Source organism: Dermochelys coriacea, chromosome 7, assembly GCF_009764565.3.
Source record: "Dermochelys coriacea isolate rDerCor1 chromosome 7, rDerCor1.pri.v4, whole genome shotgun sequence".
NCBI lineage: Eukaryota > Metazoa > Chordata > Testudines > Dermochelyidae > Dermochelys > Dermochelys coriacea.
This window is the reverse complement of record NC_050074.1, coordinates 123,039,208-123,062,793: the sequence shown is the minus strand read 5'-3', so window position 1 is coordinate 123,062,793 and position 23,586 is coordinate 123,039,208. Positions and strand designations below refer to the sequence as shown.

At 40.7% G+C, this 23,586-nt stretch overlaps 1 protein-coding gene across 10 annotated transcripts in view; it reads left to right on the top strand.

The window, feature by feature from the left end:
• Positions 1 to 23,586, top strand: part of WBP1L (WW domain binding protein 1 like) — a 91,294-nt gene that overhangs the window by 33,638 nt on the left and 34,070 nt on the right. Inside the window, exons 1-3 of one of the 10 annotated variants that reach the window (XM_043518033.1) lie at positions 17,505 to 17,737; positions 18,097 to 18,132; positions 18,254 to 18,386. The exons of 3 other annotated variants lie outside the window; for them this stretch is intronic. In XM_043518033.1, coding sequence (XP_043373968.1) covers positions 18,372 to 18,386 — 15 coding nt within the window. In that variant the 5' untranslated portion in view covers positions 17,505 to 17,737; positions 18,097 to 18,132; positions 18,254 to 18,371. Of the gene's footprint in view, positions 1 to 16,460; positions 16,521 to 17,493; positions 17,818 to 18,096; positions 18,133 to 18,253; positions 18,387 to 23,586 lie in introns of those variants that run through there. 6 more of the 10 variants (XM_043518032.1, XM_043518034.1, XM_038409365.2 and 3 more) reach the window with 6 other exon arrangements.

Sequence of the window (23,586 nt, the reverse complement as noted above, 5' to 3'; positions counted from 1 at the left end):
AGAGAACGACGAGAGGACCTGTGAGGTGCATTCGTGAGAGCAGAGTTGCAGCGGAAGTGGTGGAGGATGACGGTTAGCAACGTGTACATTTCCTGAGGAAGAACACACGTACCCGGGAGCCTATGACAAACAACATGGAGAAATTCGGTATTGAGACAATCGCAGCAGAGCAGAGTTGCAGAGGAAGCGGTGGATGATGATGATTAGCAGTCCTAATGCACCGTCTGCTGAAAGCAGTATGGTGTCCGCACGGGAAAAAAGGTGTGAAAGGATTGTTTGCCGGTGCTTTCACGGAGGGAGGGGTGACTGACGACATGTACCCAAAACCAGCCGTGACAATGTTTTTGCCCCATCAGGCATTGGGAGCTTAACCCAGAATTCCAATGGGCAGCGGAGACTGCGGGAACTGTGGGATAGCTACCCACAGTGCACCGTTCCGTAAGTCGATGCTAGCCACAGAAGTGAGGATGCACTCCACCGACTTAATGCGCTTAGTGTGGACATACGCAATCAACTGTGTCAAATCTAGTTCTAAAAATCGACTTCTATAATATCGACCTAATTTCGTAGTGTAGACATACCCTAAGCCTTTTGTGTATGCTCCTAGTGCTTTTTGGCCTAGCGTATGGAGAATTTGGGAATCTTGTCTTTCTCAGACCATTTATATCATGTAATAGTTAAATATAATTGAATGAAAACACAGGATGAGCTAGAGCTATCATGTATGGGTAGGAGGCATTTCTCCTTTACATGCACAAAACTTTTTTTTGCTTTTCTGTTGGCATCCCTCTCAATCTGGCTGCAAAGCTCATGATTTTCACTTTTGCATCCTTCCTCCCCACATTTCTTCTTATGTGATTGTACCTCTGAATAAAGGTGTCATAAATATAAAGAAAAGGAGTACTTGTGGCACCTTAGAGACTAACAAATTTATTTGAGCATAAGTTTTCGTGAGCTACAGCTCACTTCATCGGATGCATTTGGTGGAAAATACAGTGGGGAGATTTATATACACACAGAGAACATGAAACAATGGGTTTTAGGTTTTATGTTTCATGTTCTCTGTGTGTGTATATAAATCTCCCCACTGAATTTTCCACCAAATGCATCCGATGAAGTGAGCTGTAGCTCATGAAAGCTTATGCTCAAATAAATTTGTTAGTCTCTAAGGTGCCACAAGTACTCCTTTTCTTTTTGCGAATACAGACTAACACGGCTGCTACTCTGAAACCTATAAATATAAAGGGAAGGATAACCACCTTTCTGAAAAACAGTGCTATAAAATCCTTCCTGGCCAGAGGCAAAACCCTTTCACCTGTAAAGGGGTAAAAAGCTAAGGTAACCTACCTGGCACCTGACCCAAATGACCAATGAGAGGACAAGATGCTTTAAAATTTGGAATGGGAAGGGGGGCGGAACAAAGGGTCTGTCTGTCTCTGTGTGATGCTTTTGCCTGGAACAGATCAGGAATGCAGCCTCACAACCCCTGTTAGTTAGTAAGTGATCTAGCTAGAAATGCATTAGATTTCCTTTTGTTTAATGGCTGGTAAAATAAGCTGTGCTGAATGGAATGTATATTCCGGCTGAGCCTTTGCCTTCTCCATCTCCTCAGCACACTTCCTCTCTTTCTTCTTCTCCTCCATCTTTTTCCTTTTCCTCCATAGCTCTCCTGTGGGCAGCCTCCTGGGCTTACTCATCAAGTTGTTTTAATTCAACCAGGCTCTGGTGTTCCTTTTCTTTCTCTTTTGCTTCCAGTCTGGTTAACTCCAGTTTGCGTTGTCTTGCTTTCTGTCATCCTAGCCTCTCTGTTTTTAACTAACTTTACACCTGAGAGTTAGAAAGAAAATAACAAAACAAAACAACTGGCTTGTAAAATTTTGCTGTGCTGTAACCTGATATCCCCCCCAGCTTTTTTTTTCTTTTTTTTCTGATAGCTCTTCTCAGCCTACAGAAAAATCCTTTTGTTATGCCTGCTGCTTTGTCCCCCAGGCAGACAGACAGACTCTACAGCTGCAAGCACCTTTTACAAAACCTATTAAAATCCTGCTGTGCTTCTGGTTCAAAATGATCTCGGGTTCAAAATGATCCCACCTCTGCCACCATGTCAAGGTTCCTTCCCCACTCTGAACTCTAGGGTACAGATGTGGGGACCTGCATGAAAGACCCCCTAAGATTATTCTTACCAGCTTAGGTTAAAAACTTCCCAAGGTACAAACTTTGCGTTGTCCTTGAACCCTATGCTGCCATCCCCAAGCGTCCTACACAAAGACCAGGGAAAGAGCCCACTTGGAGACATCTTCCCCCAAGCCCTACACCCCCATTCCTGGGGGAAGGCTTGATAATAATCCTCACCAATTTGTACAGGTGAACACAGACCCCAACCCTTGGATCTTAAGAACAATGAAAAATGTACCAGGTTCTTAAAAGAACAATTTTAATTAAAGAAAAGGTAAAAGAATCACCTCTGTAAAATCAGGATGGTAAATACCTTACACGATAATCAGATTCAAAAAATAGAGAATCCCTCTAGGCAAAACCTTAAGTTACAAAAAGATGCAAAAGCAGGAATATGCATTCCATTCAGCACTGCGTATTTTACCAGCCATTAAACAAAAGGAAGTTTAATGCATTTCTAGCTAGATCACTTACTAACTAACAGGGGTTGTGAGGCTGCATTCCTGATGTGTTCCTGGCAAAAGCATCACACAGACAGACAGACCCTTTGTTCCCCCCACCCCCTCCAGATTTGAAAGTATCTTGTCCTCTCATTGGTCATTTGGGTCAGGTGCCAGCTAGGTTCCCTTTACAGGTGAAAGGGTTTTGCCTCTGGCCAGGAGGGATTTTATAGCACTGTATACAGAAAGGTGGTTACCCTTCCTTTTATATTTATGACAAAAGGATATTAGTGAAGTCCCTATTTTTGTGGTTTCATAATTTGGTCCAAAAAATTCTCTAGGATGAAATATGGCAAATAATGTCTCAGTATGGAAAAAGTTTGGAGGAGGTAGTCAAATCAGCTTGGTTCAAAATTACATACGACTCCTTCTTCTGTAGTTTTTGAAGGTTGCTTTATTTATAATTCTGTAAATGCCTTTTCTATTTTGAAAAAGTTAAAAGGCTGAAATAGAGGCTTTGTAACAGCAAAGAGTCAATGAACTTTTTTGAGTGTTTTCTACCTCAAGCATTAACTCTACAGACTGTAATGCTCTTCTTCTTTTTAAATATGAAGTGGAAAACATACAGGATGTGTAACATGGCCAAAATAACATCGCTGTGGGAACCTGAACTCTTGTTTTTCCTGGCTCTTCTGTTTTTAACTGCTCAGCCTTAAGATTACATTGTAACTGCTTTGTATGTGCTGAGTTAAAACTGAAAAATTTCATTTTATTTCCAGTCTGTGTAAAGTAGGTGAGTTAATATTGCAATGAGAATCTGAAGCTTTTCACTTCCCGACTTTTTACATTTAAAACCTTAACATGCAGTGACGTCTTTTGCATTAATATTTCATTTTCCTTGCCCACAATACTGCTGATAATGCAACATTTAAGTTGAGAAAACCAGTCAAGTTAGACGATGCAGAACTGAGTATTCATGGTTCAACCTTGGCTGTGTCCCTTTAACAGATGTTTCCAAATATAGGCTTTTTCTATCATTGTACTAGCCAAATGATACAAACTAGAATTTATTAAACATTTATTAAGCTTTACAGAACATGCATACTGGGCCATATTTTTGGTTTTACTGCTGTCAATCTAGCATAATTAATTGTCTTCTTTGGAATTACTCTGGTTATCCTAAAATGAGCGAGATCAAATCTGGTAATATGCACATACCATGGTATTCCCACTCCCATTAGGGTTATCAGTGAATATTCTTATTAATTTATAGATTAGTATTTACTAACTTACTTTAAAAGTGGAATCTTACTATCCAAAATACTACTTCATTTGCATTTCATACTCGTATTCATATTCTAGTGAAGATCAAAATTTTTATGAGAACAAAATAAAAAACTTAAGATAACATTACTCACACTTTTCCCATAAGTTTCAATCAAAATTTTTGCTCACACACACTGGCACTAATTAAATGTTTTTAACAGTTTCTTTGTGAAGACTGTTTGAAGATAAGTCACCGAGAAAATTGCATTAGCTAGTAAGCACCTCAGAGAGCTTCCTGCTGGGAGTTAAACTAAAAATACAATACCCCTGATGGCCATTGGTCATCTTTAGAGAGAGAGATTGATAATTTCAAATTTGGTAAGCCTATTTGGAATAATCTTGCCCCAGTCAAGACTGCCCTTGAATCTAGCACTACATTAGGAAGAGACACTGTAGGAAATTCAGTCTTCCTTGGCAAAAAACTCCTTTGATTCAATGCTACTTTGTAAAGAGAGGGAAGTGGTTTGATTTCATTTCATGGTTCTCCCTGAGACATAGGGAGGGGAAAAAACAGGTTCAGGCCCATCCTGAGTCACTTACCTGGTAAAAGTTCCAACTCTGTATCTGAGAACAAGTCTCTCTTCTAGAAGAAAGTGACCTTTGGTTCTCTGCTCTAGGCTTTGCAGACATTAATGTGCATGCAAAGATGTACCTGGTGCCTGGAGAAGTGCCTGTACTTGTGATAGTGATATTACTTTCTGGGCTGGCGTTGGCATTGCATGTATTTACTGAACACTTGATGATCATAATGGCATATCAACATGGGGAGTGCATGTTCTCCCTATTTGGATAGTTGACAGATCAAAGGCAGCACTCTAGAATGGATCAAAGCAGCCTCACCACCAGTTTTCCCCTCAGAAATAATTCTTTTCTCAGATCCTTTCTTTCCCTGCAAGGGACCAGGATATAATGGATCTAGTAAGATGACTTTGACAGGGCCAGGAGGTTTCAGCAAGACCTATATTGTCATTGTTGGACTTCATGGTCACAATAGCGTTCAACAGTACCTGTGGGAATGTGTTTACTTGAGGCACCGTCAGTGATTTCAAGCAGCAGAATTATTGCACCCACTCCGGGTGGTAGAGAGAGATTGATGCAATGGCAGTCCAATGAAAACCTGTAACTAGGAAAAGGACTTCCAAATTAACAGATTTAGATTGTAGTAGCCATGGGTGCATCCTGTTCGTAATGGGGAAATCATGTGGTGTGTTCCATATTCAAGGGATTTAATTTCTCCAGGAATCCATTCAAATGAATGTCTGGAGATGAGGGTGGCACTGAATGAAATGTGGGCTTTCGGAGATCTGGTATCGCAAAAGGTAGCTCTAAATCTAATTGTGGAAAATTGGGCTGTGTCTCCTAAGAAGGAAGGAACAGGATATTGCTTCCTGTTGCCTGCACTGCAGACAGGCTCAGCTGATCAATACTAGACAGCTGCGGGTAGTTATTACATCTATGGTGATGTGGCAGATCTTTTTCTAATAGTGTTTGCTTGAGAGATCTATTTACCATTCCTCTGAGAAACACATTGTGTTCTGTAGAAGACATTAAGTATGATACTGTCAGTGGACCTATTTTCCATTCTTTGGTTGAAGGGGCAGGAGTTCACATGTTTCTTTCTCCAATTCCTTTTGTTATTCAAAGATCTTGGTCAAGATTAGAAGAGACAAATGTTCCATGATCTGTATAGCCCCTTTCTGGCCCAGGCAGGTTTGGTTTCTAACCCTACTGGCAACTGTAGATGCCACTCTCATCAGGTTGAAAACTTTATGCTTTTGAGGCTTTTCCTACAACAGGAGAATCCCCAGCTAGAGTAGTACAAAGGATCTGGCTCTTGGTGTCTCGCATCATCTTTGCTGTTTGAAAGGAACCTACCAGAAGGGCATGCCAATTCAAGAGGAAAAGGTTTTCAGTCTAATGCAAGATTGTCCAAGTGGGACCATCATACTTGCTCCCCAGGGAAACTTTGACTGTCTTCACTTGTTGGTCTGGGTTACAGATCTCATTAGCTGCTATTTTGACATTCTGAATAAGGTGAATGCAAATAGTTTCTCTGCATTCCCTTTCCAGGTGCATACCCGGCTTAGTACAGTAGAAATTTTGCACTAAAGTCCCTGGTGTTGTGAGGTAAATGTAGTTCTTATGAATCTTGATTAAACTTTTTTTAGTTGCTCAATTTTTTTAGTGTGAGAAGCTATTTTTTTTTCATGTGGTCATGACTTCAGCCCAGGCCTGAGTGATTGATCCACCCTACACTAACTTCTTCAAGGATAAGGTGAGGCTATGAGCTCATCTGAGATTCCTTCCCAAGGTGAAAAGCAGTACTTGTGGCACCTTAGAGACTAACAAATTTATTAGAGCATAAGCTGTCGTGAGCTACAGCTCACTTCATCGGAAGTGAGCTGTAGCTCACGACAGCTTATGCTCTAATAAATTTGTTAGTCTCTAAGGTGCCACAAGAACTGCTTTTCTTTTTGCGAATACAGACTAACACGGCTGCTATTCTGAAACCTTCCCAAGGTGGTGAGTGAATTCCATTTTAGTTAGTCAATCATTCTGCCATTGTTTTTCCGATGCCAGCATCTCCATTCTAGGGAGATCTCTTAATACATTCAGGTTTCAGAGTAGCAGCCGTGTTCATGTGTATCCGCAAAAAGAAAAGGAGTACTTGTGGCACCTTAGAGACTAACAAATTTATTTGAGCTGTAGCTCACGAAAGCTTATGCTCAAATAAATTTTAGTCTCTAAGGTGCCACAAGTACTCCTTTTCTTTTTGTTAATACTTTGTGTTTCAAAGGTTACCATATGAAGTGGACTAAAGCCCTTAGACTGTCCATCCAATTTTTGTTTCTTTTGACCCTGAATTAACCAGTCATGGTAAATCCAAGAGAATCTAGCTAAATGTCTGATTGCTCATTTCTGAACAGTCCTGCATTTCAAGGCTGTTAAGACATAGGCACTCCAAAGAATCTGTTTCCTAGCCAGCCTCAGGTCAAATGCCATTCACAAAATTTGCAGAGCATTCTTGAGTTCTCTGTCTACCTTTATAGAGGATTAATGTGTGGAATAAGACTTTTGTGTTGGCCTATTATTGTTACAAATGTATGCCTGATCTAGTATTGAAGTCAGTGGGCATTTTACCATTAATTTGTAGGAAAGCATTATTGGGCTCTTTCTTTCCTGGTTGAGTGGCCCAGAGTTCTTGTTCCTCAACTTACCCTTTTAGGATTGACTGTCTTTATTATTCAGGCAATCTATGCTTCACTTCAGCTGTTAGAGATTAAGATTTCCTACCAACTATAGTTTGTAATATTTATTTTACTTTTAGAGGCACACAAGGGTTTTTGAGTCTCCAAGAGTTAGGGATATATGCATAAAACTCACCTAAAGAGAAGAATTATAGACAAGATATTTTCAAAGGATTTGCCATTTAAAAGTACTTTCCCTGCAATATAAAGGTGGTGGAATCTCTGCTGTTTTGATTACAGATTTTGAACATTTTACCATTGGATCCAAATTCTGCTCAGAGAAGTGCACATCTTGCACTGCAGTATCTGAGAAACTTGGATGTATTTTAGGGTATAATTTGGCCCTTACACAAAACTGATGACTGGAAACAGTAGGGGTTATTGGTGTTCCAAGCAGGGATACATACATACTTGGTTAAGAACATAAGAATGGGCATACTGGGTCAGACCAATGGCCCGTCCAGCCCAGTATCCTGTTTTCCGACCGTGACCAATGCCAGATGCTTCAAAGGGAATTAATAGAATAGAGCAATCATCAAGTGATCCATCTCCAGTCTCAGCATCTGGCAGTCAGAGGCCCAGGGGTTCTCTCAAATTTTTTGGTGGCCTTCAGAGTGTGGCTACCAACTCTTGCTGGTGGCCGCTCTGACAATTATTCCTAAAATACTTAATTAACTTTAGGAAAAACAAATAAATATGCACATATACATGTCCAAATCATTGTAATTTATTTATGTAGGGTGTTTTTGCAGACTCAGTAATAAAAATAATGTACAGTTGTCTTTATTCTTTACTGGACCTAAACAGAATAGAAACAAAATAAGGCGCTTAGCATATTCTTGTCTTTTTTGTTGTTTGTTTTGCTTTTTTGGCTGCTTTTTTCTTTTTTTTTAAAGGCTTGCTAACTAATAAGACTGCTGCTGTGAAAACTGATATTTGTATGTATCGCTTTTCACAGCAGACCTACTAGCTAGCTGGGAGACAGTGAAAAGTTACATTAACAAACATACAAATATCGCTTTTCATAGCAGACTTATACAGCCCCTGCAAGCCAGGGGACAAATTAAGCCATGGATAGAGAGGTGAGTAGGGAGGAAGTGAGGGCCGGGGTGATGAGGTAGGATGATGTGAGCCTGGGACTGGAGCCCAAAGCCCCCCACTGGAGAATTGAGCCTGGCACCCTGCAGCCGGAGCCTGCCACCCACCACCCCAAGGCTGAAGCCAGAAGCCCGAGCCCCACCACCCGTGGGAAAGTGGGGAACTCACACCAGCTGCCTACTCCTCTGGCATTTGTAGCTCCAGAGGAGGGCAGGGCCCAACCCCTGCCTGCGGCCCTGGGGGGAGAGGCCACTGCTTCCCTCCCCCCGCCCCTCATCACTGCCCGGGGGCTGTGGCCGCAAGAAAAGCCTCTGGTGGCTGCATTTGAGAAACACTGGCCTAGGGACATCTAGGGCATGGGGAAAGGAGTACTTGTGGAACCTGAGAGACTAACAAATTTATTTGAGCATAAGCTTTCATGAGTTACAGCTCACTTCATTGAATGCGTTCAGCGGAAAATACAGTGGGGAGATTTTATATACACAGAGAACATGAAACAATGGGTGTTACCATACACACTGTAACGAGAGTGATTAGGTAAGGTGAGTTATAACCAGCAGGAGAGAGAAAAAAAACCCTTTTGTAATGATAATCAAGGTGGGCCATTTTCAGCAGTTGACAAGAACGTCTGAGGAACAGTAGGGGGCGAAATAAACATGGGAAAATAGTTTTACTTTGTCTAATGACACATCCACTCTCAATCTTTATTCAAGACTAATTTAATGGTGTCCAGTTTGCAAATTAATTCCAATTCAGCAGTCTCATTGGAGTCTGGTTTTGAAGTTGTTTTGTTGAAGAATTGCCACTTTTAGATCTGTAATCGAGTGACCAGAGAGATTGAAATGTTCTCTGACTGGTTTTTGAATGTTATAATTCTTGATGTCTGATTTGTGTCCATTTATTCTTTTATGTAGAGACTGTCTGGTTTGGCCAATGTACATGGCAGACGGGCATTGCTGGCACATGATGGCAATATTACATTGGTAGATGTGCAGGTGAACGAGCCTCTGATAGTGTGACTGATTAATCACAGGCTTGACTAAAGACTGGGAGTGGATGTGTCATTACACAAAGTAAAACTATTTCCCCATGTTTTTTCCCCCCGCCCCCACTGTTCCTCACACGTTCTTGTCAACTGCTGGAAATGGTCCACCTTGATTATCACTACAAAAGGGTTTTTTTTCTCTCTCCTGCTGGTTATAACTCACCTTATCTGATCACTCTTGTTACAGTGTGTATGGTAACACCCATTGTTTCATGTTCTGTGTGTATATAAAATCTCCCCACTGTATTTTCCACTGCATGCATCCAATGAAGTGAGCTGTAGCTCACGAAAGCTTATGTTCAAATAAATTTGTTAGTCTCTAAGGTGCCACAAGTACTCCTTTTCTTTTTGCAGATACAGACTAATATGACTGCTACTCTGAAATCTATCTAGGGCATGGGGTTGCCAAAGATGTCAGCTAAGGGAATCCCTCCTGTCGTGCATTCTGCTGTAGCCAACCCAGTATCTTCACCTCAAGCATAATGTTCACAGGGATTAGGGCAGGCTGGTCCATTCACCCCCTCCTGTGTCTTACACCCATTGCAGTGTGATTACGGGGCTTTCTCCACCTTTAGTGTTCCAGAGGGAGAAATGAGCTCTAGTAAAACTTATAGTAGTCAGTATAGCAAGGTGAAACCTATTCGCTGATACTAATAAAGGAAGTTTTCCTGGTCAGCCTTTTCCTTTTAGATAATTTGTTAATGGGCATTTTAATCACTTAAGTATATAAAATAAGTGTTACATAAACAAACTAAGTATAAATTATCCACATGGAGACGCTATAGATGTTCCAAAGGTGATGATGCAGGAGGGAGAGGTGTTGAAAGTTGTGCCTTTGTGAGGCCAAAACTGTCTGGTGTATGGATACACCAGTGCAGTAAAAGAGATGAATATTAATGTTAGCAGTGCTTGGGTAGAGTGGAGTGTTCTGGTTAATGCTGAAACATGAACGTTACTGGCATAACTTCTATTTGCTATTTTACTAGTTACACAGGGCCCAGCAGTCTGCTGGGAAGTTGCTCATAAAAAAATATAGACATGGGGAATATTTGGATAACTTGTTGCTCCTTTAAAGGGGTCATTGTCAGGATTGCGAGGCGTATACAATACTGCTTACCTCTTATATAGCACCCTTCGTTGTAGATCTTGGAGTACTTTACAAAAGAAGGAGGGTAACATTCTTCCCATTTTATCAATAGGGAAATAGAGATAAAGAGGTGAAGCAGCTTGCGGGTCAGTTACAGAGCCAGGAACAGAACCCAGCTCTCTTGCCTTCTGGTCCAGTGTCCTATACACTGTTCATACTCTCTCCAGCTCTATACACGAATCTAAATATGGCTGCTGACCTGCTGCATTCATTTGACCAAGGCAGGTATTTTTTATAAGAATAGAGCAGGTATGAAGGATACGTTTTGCGTCTGCCCACTACTTTAGGTAATCCCAGTAGTTTGAATTAGCTGCTGGTGTATTGCCTAGCAGAGAAGATGGAGTTTGAGTGGCAGCTTTTGTTTGGGTAAAATAATAGATTTTCCAGGTCTAGGGGACAGCTGAGTGGAGAGGGGAGGGAGTATGTGGATAGAGGGGAAAGGAAGGCATATGTCATCTGATATATTCTGGTAGGGTTTAAGGACTCAGTAGGTACAAACATATTTTCTTTCCCCATCCTCCAAATAACATGTTGCTTTCCTCTTCTACTGCTACACTGACTTTAAATGTTTCATATTATACTTTGTTTGTCTTCTACTTTTCATACAAATTGTGTCCTAAAATGCCTTGCACAATTAAATACTGGACATGATAGAATAAATGGTGTCATTTACTCATGCTCAAGAAGGTTTGATTAAACTAAAGCATTCGGCTATAAGGCCAGTAATGAATCAGTAGATAAATCAAAAGGCAGAGAAATGAGAGAGAAGAAAATTTAAGAGTTAGAGATAGAGGGTAGATCATGATATGCTGAACCCGGTCACTCACTCTGTTTAAAAGGGCTGTTCCAGGGTCAGTGGTCTCGGCTGCAGTTGGAATCCAAGCTTTCTGGGCTAGACGGAAGCACAAGAGCTGTGAAGGCAAGGTATTCAGGCCTGTGAAGAGAGTGTTTCATATTCTCTAGCAGTCCATTCTGACTGACAAAACAGGCCCTAGGCTTTGTGGGTGGGGAGCTGCTTTCCAGTCATCCTTTGCACCCAGCAATAGCCTTGGTCAGATGTGGAGGGAACTACATCCAGCAGTCTCTATTAGAAAGGAAGTGTTTGCCCATTCTTTGAGAGGGGTGGTGAGCAGTGGGATATCTACAATATTCCTTGTTTATGCAAAAACATGAGCCAAAATAGAAACAATGAACGTAGTAAATGCGACATTAGATTGTAAGATCTTGACATATTTCCCGCTGTTTTCTGTAAGCACTTGTGCTAAATCAGTCCAGATCAGTTCTTATAACAACACCCATGTCAGTCCCTCACTCCATCCTCATTTGTATTAGATGTTCTAACATTTCAAAAAGAGCGGCTCAGTGTTTGGAAAAACAGATCAAATTTCTTCTCCCACGTAGTCAAATGGATTATAAGTACGTTATAGAAAATGCTTTGTAGGGCGATTTAGAAAACTTTTACTGTGAGTGTATATTTAAGATTGAGCTTTCTGGTCCGTCCCCCCCGTCCCACCCCCCGATGTGTTTTTGAAAACAAAATCACTGTAATGGAGAATGGAAGTTTAGACCGGATTGCTCTATTACTTTGAGCCAGGCTTTTGTACTGTAATTTAGAAGTGCAGTGTCTAAGTATAATGTATGTTCAGAAACTGCTGTCCTTTTGAATAACTGGTGTTGAGCTTTCCTGATCATTAAAATTGTAGTTTCCATTTATTCTTTTAAACTTTGCTTAGGTTCTTTGAAGATACCTGAAGAGACTCTACTTAAGTCTTTTCCTCCTTGCTCTTCAGAACCTGCACTGTACGGTCAGTGCATGCTAATTCTTTTTGGAGAGGCTCCCCTCAAAGTTTATGCTGGAGCTCTCTTGATATTCTGTTTTCCTACAGCAGTCTACTCACAGGTTTGGTTTTTTGTTAGATGGCAACAGAAACCTCAGAGAACCCTGAGGCTAGGTAGACCAGCAGATTAACTGGCTGGTTTGGTGATGTCATCTGAGTCCCTATCAGCATTTGTCTCTAACACAACATTCCTATTTGAGACCTCCACGACCGGAATAATGACAAGTGGTAAAAGTCAAGATTGAGGTGTTTTGTCAGAATGAGGGGTCGGGGGTATGTCCAGGAGAGTACTTCAGGTTGGACTGAGTTGTGGTACATTTGTAGAACTCTTCAAGGAGCTTTTCCTATGCTTAGCTGTAGTCTGTGCTGTTTTATTCTTTACAGTGTTGTTTTCAAGGTGTAACACCCAATGTGGTGGTGCTGTGGAAGAGACCATTACTGCTGACTCTTCTTCCTATATTTATTATCTCCCAGTAAGTCAGAGTTTTCAGTTTTCTTCAAAGTATCCACTATGCAGAATTGATACTTGGCTGGAAACATATTCACGCTCATTCCCAGAGCCAATACAAAAGGAAGTAGAGCCTCTATATTTCTTGTAAAACTGAATGGTAAGAACAAATCTTAACCTTCTCTTCTGGATTTCCTGCTGCTTTCCTAAACTTGCAGGTGATATAAAATTATCAAACCTAGAGAAGACTGAGGCACTTCAGAGGGACCTAAGGGCTTGTCTTCACTACGGAGGTAAGTCAACCTAAGTTACACTACTCCAGCTACGTGAATAACATAGCTGAAGTCGATGTAGCTTAGGTCGACTTACCTTGGTGTCTTCACTGCACTAGTCGATGGGAGAGGCTTTCCGGTCGACTTCCTTTACTCTCCTTGGAGAGCTGGAGTACCGGGGTTGACCAGAGAGCACTCTGCCGTTGATTTAGCGGGTCTTCATTAGACCTGCTAAATCAATCCCTGCTGCATCGATTGTTGCAGCGGGGATCTCGCCATAGTGGAGACCAGCCTAAGCTAAGTGAACTAGCAACACAATGACAGATAAAATTCAATGTTGATAAATGCAAAGTAATGCCCACTGGAGAGAATAATTTGAAATACTCATACACTTTATGGGATTCTAAATTAACTGCATCTGTTCCAGAGAAAGACTTGGGCATCATTGTGGACAGCTTAATGAGGATCTCTGCTCAATGTGCAGTGATGGTCAGAAAAACACAATGTTAGGATGCATGAGAAATGCAGTGGAGAGTAATATATCAAATATAGTTACTTCATAAAAAATCATTGGCATACCATTATCTGGAACACTGTGTTCTTCAACTATGGGTCAGTGTGGATCTCACTGCATATGAGATGGGATCTTTTTGAATCACAGTGTCCATCAAGGCCATGAGTGCCACTTCATGCTTCTGTCCAAGGGCATAAAGGACTGGAGTAACTGCAGCTGCCACCCTCCCTGTTCCATCTTACCACCTGAGGCAGCAGACTGAACCTGGCAAGGGTTCAACTGTCTACTTTTCTTCTTGTTTCAAACTCATCTTCTAGATTGAATTGGAGAGTAAATGCTACTTCACCCCTCTTTATCTTCAGTTCTCTACTTTGAACATTTCCTAAAACCATAACAAAACAGACACCTCTCCCCATACACGCCCCATGCAAGTGGAACAAGGCGCCTCATGCCTACCATCCTGGCAGACTCTAAACCTCTAAAATAGGGTTTAAGCGCTGCCAAACTTCATTCCCCAGTATAGCTGATGCCCTATTCTGTCAGGGGGAGAGCCACATTCCTGATAAGCACTCAGAGTGAAAACACTTCTTGTCAATCATTCGCAAATTGAGGGACATGTGTCTGAAGCTACATGGTTGACTGATAAATGCTCATGGTCTCAGACCTGGAGGAGTCATCCACCTCCAAGGAACCTAAAGGGTCGTCCTCAGCAAGTGCCCCTTCAAGCAGACACCGCACCCCAGGGTCTAGGGGTGCAAAAAAGGCAGAGAAGAAAAATGCATTGAATTTTACACCAGTCATGTTGATTCTGATCAGCTCAATGCCGGGATCATCAGCACTGGCTGTCACTTTCTTAACACCATATCTGCAAGCTACCACTTTGGCACCATTACCAACAGACATGGCACTAATGTCGGCTCCAGCTCCTCTGGCACTGACAGCATCTTCGCTGAAGCTGGTGCCGGCACCCCCACATACAGGAGAAAAGCCAAAAGGAAGGGCCAAGCAGTGACATGGCTCCCAGCATAAAACAACCCCATGGAGAGAAGAAAGAGACTTCACTGTGTCCAGTTTTGGGCCCCACACTACAAGAAGGATGTGAAAAAATTGGAAAGAGTCCAGCGGAGGGCAACAAAAATGATTGGGAGCTGGAGCATATGACTTATGAGGAGAGGCTGAAGGAACTGGGATTGTTTAGTCTGCGGAAGAGAAGAATGAGGGGGGATTTGATAGCTGCTTTCAACTACCTGAAAGGGGGGTTCAAAGGGGATGGATCTAGACTGTTCTCAGTGGTAGCAGATGACAGAACAAGGAGTAATGGTCTCAAGTTGCAATGGGGGAGGTTTAGGTTGGATGTTAGGAAAAAACTTTTTCACTAGGAGGGTGGTGAAGCACTGGAATGCGTTACCTAGGGAGGTGGTGGAACCTCCTTCCTTAGAGGTTTTCAAAGTCAGGCTTGACAAAGCCCTGGCTGGGATGATTTAATTGGGGATTGGTCCTGCTTTCAGCAGGGGGTTGGGCTAGATGACCTCCTGAAGTCCCTTCCAACCCTGATATTCTATGCTTCTAATGATAGAGCATCAAGCCCCCTGCTGAGGGTGTGGTGCTAGGTAAGCTGGGAAGCTGTTTACTTTACTTTTAAGATCGGTTACTTCCTTTTCTATTAGTGGTTTCAGAGTAGCAGCTGTGTTAGTCTGTATTCGCAAAAAGAACAGGAGTACTTGTGGCACCTTAGAGACTAACAAATTTATTTGAGCATAAGCTTTCGTGAGCTACAGCTCACTTCATCGGATGCATTCCGATGAAGTGAGCTGTAGCTCACGAAAGCTTATGCTCAAATAAATGTTAGTCTCTAAGGTGCCACAAGTACTCCTGTTCTTTTTTCTACTACTGTGTATCTAGAATCTGGATCTTGAGTCACTAGATTTACTGCTGAGCTCTTGTCTTTTGAATATATACCGGAGACTTTTGTGTGATTTGCTAAAGAAAGGGAGGATCAGTTGAAGTTGCCAGGTTGTCAGAGAGTGTCAGCTTTTAACACTAGGAACATCGGAATTGCCAGACTAGATCAGACTGGAGGTCCACCTAGTCCAGTGTCCTGTCTCCAGCAGTGGCCAGGACCAGAAGCTTCAGATGTAGGCAAAAGAGCCCATAACTACCCATGACCAAAACAGGAACTTGCTCCTGTGTATCATTGGTATTGTCCATTTGCTTGGCAAAGCAACCTCTGATGGTTTGAATGTTTCATCCATGAATTTATAGATGTGTCATGTGGCATAATCAACATCCGGGTAACTTTTTGGACTGGTCATTTAAAGTTCTGATTGCAAAAGGTAGAAAATCCAAAAGCTGAGGAGATGCAACTTACTACTAACTTCTGTGCCTCGGTTTCCCTGTTGATAAAGTGGGGGTGGCACCACGTAACATTGAATTGCATGTTTAGAGGATTAGTGTTTGTAGAGTGCTTTCTAATGTTTGGATGAGGTACTGTGTAAGTATGAAGGATACTTACTACATTTCTCCCTCTTGTTTGTGTTCAGAGAACCCCCAGAACTACATGCGCAGTTGGGAAACAATTCAGAAACTTCCAAGAGAACATGATAACAGTGGCTCAGGAGTGTTGAAAAGTTTGAAAAAGGGGTAATTGTCTGAAACTAATTCTCACCAAACTTGCTTGTGAACAGTTTGGCTGTTTTTAAGGCTTTTTAAAAATGTAATGCAATTGAACATTTGAATTTATAAGAATTGTAAGTAGTTTCTTTTTTTTTTTTTTTAAGCCCTGAAATGATTTAAAAACCAGTATTTCCCCTTAAGGGATTTAATAGCCTTCTGTACATAAAGGACTCCTGCTTTGATCCTTTCCAAATATCTTTAATTTATAGCCGCCTAGAGACTGAGAGGATCAAATAAAAGAGAAGTTCCCCTTCTGTTAAATGCCTGCCTAGTTGCTGCCTTTGCACATGGAAGTGGTGAGTTTTCTAGTTTAGCATATGACAGATGAGAACAGCTGCTGATTTAAGAGAAACAAAAAAAAAGGGGGGGGGGTTTGCTGAACTTTTAAAGTAGGAGCTATAGACAGTTTAAATTTAGATTACTGTCTGCTGTGTCATCTCCCCTACTGCTGTAGAACTTGTTGTACCGCTTGTTTATGAGAGGTCAAACAAGATTGGCATTCGTGGTGACTAGATAAGTTTGTTTACGAGGTACAACCTCTCATTGGTCTGAAAGTGTGGAGCTGGTTAATGCCCAGAAGTAGGGGCACTACATTGGGACAGCAGTGCGCTCTCACTGCATGGCAAGGATAAAAATAGCTGCCACATCACCTCTTTGTAGGCTTGCTTGGGGGCCCAATCCTGCTCCCACTGAAAGAAATGGAAGCTTTGCCATTTAGTAAGCGAGGTGTTTGGTGGTGGTGAATTTGCCAGTAGTGTAGTAAGAACTATTTAAAGAAAAAAATCAAAGTGGGCAAAACCAGGGGAGTGATTTAGATCAGTGTTCCATTTTAGCCAAATCCTCCAAGTGTGGAGGTGTTTAAATACATGGTTCTGGTTTTGATCCATCTTCCCCAAATGCTGCCTGTTAGTGCAGACTACAGAGCTGCTCAAAGGAGCTCCATCCAAGCTAGACAGCCATTTTTGAGGAGAAATTGAGGTATTTTTGCGTAGGGAATTTTAATTAAATGTCATTGAAGAGTTGTTCTTTAATATAGGTTTTTATTTCATTTGGGGCATCTGGGTTAGAGCCAAGATAGTTTTCCTTGTTCACCCAAAATGTAGTGTTTAACGCCTCTGCATAGAGCAGGGTTGCTAAATACCAAGTTGCATCTCAAGTTTGTAGCAAGCCCTTTTCTTGTTAATCAGCAGCTGTCTCCAGTTTTTTGCAGTGCCTGAACTGATGTCATTTCCTCCTTGCCAAACACTACAGCTCTGCTGCGTCTGAGATGTCACAGGGTGTGGGAGGAGAAAGAGGGGAAGGGCGGAGAGCGAGCGAGTGCATGCTGTCTTCTGGGACCCTGTTTACTTAACATTCCCAGCCAAGAAAGCCCTGGTTTAAATAGGATTGCAGGCGCACCCCGCGCACATCAGACAAGGAAATGGTTGTTGTGGGACTTTAAAATTCTTTTGTTCCAAAGCGTTAGTGTGGATGATGAGAATGCAGGATGCCTTTCCTCTTGGGTCTGAGACAGGTAACTAGTTTTGGTTGCTGCAGGTTCCGGTGGAGAAGTTGGTTTTTTAGAAAATGTTTTCTCACTTTCCAAGGAGAGAAGTGTGTGTGTGTGTGTGTGTGTGTGTGTGTGTTTTGGTGGTACTGTTGCAGGAGAACTTTCTTTTCATTAGCAAAGAAGGAACAAAACTTCAGTTCAGGAGAACAAACTTTTGTTGTTGTAAGATTTACAACAAAGAGGGATTCTCTTGTGTGTGTGTTTTTTTTTTTTAACATGTGCTTTCCACAGGCCCTAATATGGAAATGTGTTTACATTGCTTTAAAACTTCTGTCAGTGTTTGAAGAGGTTTTTTTAATATATGGGTAATATTTATTTTCCAGAGTCATGCTGTGTAGCAAAATAACTCACTGAAGAGATGTTTCAGAGTAGTAGCCGTGTTAGTCTGTATTCGCAAAAAGAAAAGGAGGACTTGTGGCACCTTTGAGACTAACAAATTTATTTGAGCATAAGCTTTCATGAGCTACAGCTCACTTCATTGGAAACAGAAAATGGCAAAGAGTTATCATGTACACGATGCCCGTTTTAGCAAGGCATAGATCCTGGATTTGGTGACATATGTAATAGCTTTGGAAAGTTGGTGTTTTTACAAGAAACAATGAATTTATATTTGGTAATGTAACAAGGAATGAGAAACAGTAGCAACTGACCCACCGCTCCCTGGCTGGGAATACATTGCCAACTATTTGTTCTTAAGCTTCTGAGAGTTCTAAAACTTGTTTTGGTCTCGGAGGCATGTCTGTCTAGAGATCTAACTGTAAACTGTCCTCAACACTACTGAAGTTGGTAATGTACAATAAATAGGTATAGCTTTATAGCTATTAATCTAATATTAAAATGCCAAGCAAATGTGAAGCATTTTAAACTGGGCACTTTCTGTTGCTTAGACTCTGCTGTCCTTTTAACGCAGCAGTTCTCAAACTTTTGTACTGAAGACCCCTTTCACACAGCAAGCCTCTGAGTGTGACCCCCCCCTTGTAAATTAAAAACACTTTTTATATATTTAATCCCATTATAAATGCTGATGCAAAGCAGGGTTTGGGGTGGAGGCTGACAGCTCATGACCCCACATGTAATAACCTTGTGATCCCCTGAGGGGTCCCAACCCCCAGTTTGAGAACCCCAGGTCTAACGTTTAGCAAATTGCTGCATAGTAGCCCTGTCACTTTGTTTATCTGTTACCAGTTTATTTTTTCTCCAAAGGTAGGGTGGTGGTTTTTTTTTTCTTTCACTGATTCTAAAACAGTTTTACATGATAATCTACCTCTAACCCATTGACCCTTTGCAGTTGAACATAATGGCTATAATAACGGTTCACTTGTTAGCAAATCGCATCCAGATAGAATCTGCTTGAAAATCTGAGAGTTTTGAACAGGGAATACAGTGCTGTCATAGCTTTGTGGAAGGAAAGACCTTTGTGATTGAAAGTTGTGTGGGCAGTAGGTACGGACTGGAAGAGCTGTTCAGCCTTTGAAGAAATTATTCTAAGGATTTTAAGTAAATCTTCAATCTGTAATAAAATTCTACAAGATCAGTTCAGCTTGTGAAGTGGGGTCAGCGTCAGATGTCCATGTATCTTATTTTTAAGATTATTTTTCTAAATCTATGAAGCATATTCCCTACCCCCCCCCCCAAATTAAAAATTGAGGGTGATTATTACATGGTAAACTAGGTAGCATGCTAAACCAGAGTTTAGGAGCTCTTGAGTTCCCTTTACTCATCTGTCTAGCTCAACACGGGGCATTTTAATGTTGGAGACCAGGCTGCTTATCTATCTTAGTTCTACTTGCAGTATACATTTTAAAAAACACACCCCAGGTACATAATGCATAAATGGCAAGTGGAAACAGCTGGTGGTGTTTCAAGAACAGGTTTCTGTATATTTTGATTGTCCTTCATTTGTGGATAAAAGCAGTGTTGGGAAAATATGAAATGAAAAAATAAGTGTAGGTGAAACACCAACTTCAGTTTCTAGGTGACAAGATGGTCAAATGCTTTGGGATAACTTCCTGTATATAAATGATATGTAGGAATCACCTCACACACCACTGAAATGGAGTTGCCTGTGGTATGAAATTGAACACCTATTTACTTGGCCATGATGGGGACTACAGAACAGTTTTTGAGACAGGAAGTGAAAAATATGGTATTCATATCAAATTGTAGGGGGAATTAATTAAAATTACCCTAGTTAGCATCTGGCCAGGACACTTACAATAAGTGTTATGGAGATCAGAATGGCCACAAGCAGTTACAACCTCCAGTTTTGTAAAGAGAGAGATACTTCTCAAGCAGGTTTCAGAGTAGCAGTCGTGTTAGTCTGTATTCGCAAAAAGAAAAGGAGTACTTGTGGCACCTTAGAGACTAACAAATACATTTTACATTGTCTTGACACCATGATAGGAGTTTGGTTCAATATTGGGGTGAATCCGCTTATCTTGTGATCTAGTGACATCACCATGTAGTACAGCTGCATAATACATATAATAAAATGTCAAGTACTGTACCATTTGTGTGATTAAACTTGTTAGGATCAAAACCCAGGCCATCCTTGCTAAGTCATTTTAAGTAATAAGTCCTGTAAATAGCAAATGTGAAATGTCTATGAGAATTGTTTTCTTTGAGTGTTTAGTAGGGAAACAAGAATAAAGATTTTTTTTTTAGTCCTCTTTTTATCTGTGGTTGGGGCTTATGAGTGCTGTTTGCTGGTAGAATTTGCTGTTGCAGTATCTTGGCCTTATTCTCAATTCAGTTTTCTTTGTACTAAATAAAGTAGGGTTGTATCCAGAGCCTGTTGAAATCAATGGGAATCTTTCCATTGACTTCAGTGGGCTTGGATCAGGTTTGAAAAGATTAAAGCATCTTGCTTTTGAGTAACCAATAGTTTATCAGTAATTAAAAAGTTTAAATATTTAATCCAGCCTGGAGCTGAAGGTCCCTTTCACCACCCTTACAAAGTTCTTATTACCCAAACTGGGCAAGTTTTTTGACAAGCAAGTAAAATGTCTGCTTTTCATTGTCAAAAATCTTGGTAAAGGGGCTGGAGTGAGTAGAGTTTCTGCTTGAGCTGGCAAATCTTGCAAGGTTGCTCTTCATTCCTAATCAATAGGAGAATAATCCTGGAAAATATCAGTGTCCTTTTGTGTAGAACTTTAAACCCAAACTTTATCCCGTTTATCCTGTATCACTGTAGATAATCACTTTTCTTCACTGTTTGTTCTTCAAAAAATGTTTCCAGGTCTTCACTTTTTTTTTTTTTTTTGAACTTTGATGTGTATATTACAGTGAAGAAAAATGTAAATGCATGCAAGGTTAAGTCAGCTACAGTCTTCTCAAGAACTTGTGCTCCTTATTGGTCTAATCGTGGTGTTCTGCACTGCTATGTAATATATCAGCCAGGCTCAATCAAGTTTTTGCAAGGATGAAAAACAACTTCTGTAGTGGCTGGGGCTAGCAGGACTGCTTAATGGTCCCCAAAGCCTTGTTTACACTGGAAAATCTGCATTCCAGCAACATGGTGCTCAGCTGGTCCTGACAACAGTGATAGAGCGTAGTGTAGACAGGAGTGCCTTGGTTTTCATGATAAAGGGCTGAAAATTCCAGATCCTTCTCAGCTGGACAATAGGTGTACACATTTTTACTGTAAACACACCCACATAATGAAAAGCACACATGAAAAAAAAGTTTGTTTGAATCTGTTTCAAAATTCACTGCAAATTAGAAAAATTATGCCCCGTTTAATTTTCAAATGTTGGTGAGTGACGACCTTTATCTGTGGTTAAAGAAGGTTCAAATTTCACTTTTGAAATCTCTAATTAAAAAGGCTGATTTATAAGAGGATACTATTTCAGATCACTCCTTTAAACCTAATGTACAAAGATTGGAGGCTCTGAATTTATTTTTGAGCCTCATGCAAATGTTCTCTTGAATATTTAGGGTTATAGATCTCTGCAAGTCGTTTAATTTGATCTTGCCCTTTAAAGGAGTTTGTATGATTTCTCAAAAAGAAAAGGAGTACTTGTGGCACCTTAGAGACTAACAAATTTATTTGAGCATAAGCTTTCATGAGCTACAGCTCACTTCATCGGATGCATTTGGTGGAAAATACAGAGGGGAGATTCTACCAAATGCATCCGATGAAGTGAGCTGTAGCTCACGAAAGCTTATGCTCAGATAAATTTGTTAGTCTCTAAGGTGCCACAAGTGCTCCTTTTCTTTTTGCAAATACAGACTAACATGGCTGCTACTCTGAAACCTATGATTTCTCAGCTTCTATGAATCTTACAAATATTTTCATCTGAACTAAAACAGCATCAGGTTTTGCTTCATTGCTTTGATTCAGTTACATACTTTACTGAATGTAACCTCTTCCCTAACAGAACTGAGTCTAACAAATGGATTAAATATGGATGAAGTGGAAGAATAAGATCTTGGGAGGGAAATGTGCATATGGAGCCTCCTTTCTAACTCCACTCATTGCAGGCCTTAATAAATTGGTCTAGTTGCTTCCATTTGGAAGAACTTCCTGAGTGGCTATTTATTCTTTGGCCCCACATTTCCTAGTGAAGTGCTTTTGCCGGGGAAGAGCTGCTGAGAAGGAAAATTGGAAATCATAATAGCAGCAAAAATGGACAACGGGATAGAAAAAGCACTCAAGATGAAATATTTACTTCCCCTTAAAAATACAAAAGAATGCAAAGACTGTGTCAGAGAGACAAGGTAGTGAGGTATTATCTTTTATTGGAGTAACTATTGTTGGTGAGACAAGCTTTCAAGCTTACCCAGAGCTCTTCTTCAGGTGTGGTATTTGAGTGTTTCTTAAAGCTCCAGCTCCTGACCACATTTGATTTTGTAAGAATCCCAGCTTTCATTAAAAGTGCGTTTTTCACCCTCCTGCTGGCAGAGGGAAACTTGACCTGAGTACAACCTAAAGACTCAAACCAAAAGGCAAATTAAAATGTTGGATTAATTTTATTTTAAAAAAAAATTGTTTTAAACTTTTAAATACTGTCAACTTAAAAAAAAAAAATAGCCTGTTCTGAAAAGTTCTCTAAACAGCTCTTTCCTGGAAATGACATCACCAATGAGGAGGAGTCCGGACACAGCAAGGACTCCTCCTTCAAGGCATAAAAAAAAAGTTGTTAAATAAGTAAACATTTCCATGTAACGTTTACAGCCCCAACACTGCAGCACTAAACACCTGAAAATGAAAGTTTCTATAGACAAAAGTGAAAAGTGACTTTAATATTAGATATAAATATACAGCATGATTTTTAAAGTGACAGTGTACCCTTTTGAAAGGTTGAGTCTGTCTCAAGCATAGAAGTAAATGCGTGAGCCAGCTTGTTCATGAAGGTGAACTGTGTTTATAAAACCTCTAACATTGTGCTTTGGTGGCGAAGGTTGGGTCCGCTGTGGCCAATTAATCTTGGTGATTAAATGTTTGTTAAATATTGTTCTCATGATGCCAGCAGTAGTAAAGCAGCAAGCAGTGTATTTTGAAACTCCTGTTTGGGGCCCTTCTCTTGTGTTTGGGGCAGCTTTGATGTATGTTTTCTTTGCACTTGATTACACTGTCAATATTTGGTGCTCACTTGTCTCAAAATATTCCTTTTATCTGGCATTTTTCATATATAAAAGGTAAAACTTAACATGCCACCATTTGTAATAAAGGTATAGCATGCAGGAGAGTTGATAAGATTTCTCTTTATTCTCTAGCCCCAGTCACCTGACTTGGGTCAGGTTTACAAGAGATTATTGCCTGTGTGACGTGGCACAGATCAATTCCACAGATTCCAGTAGTTACTGTTATA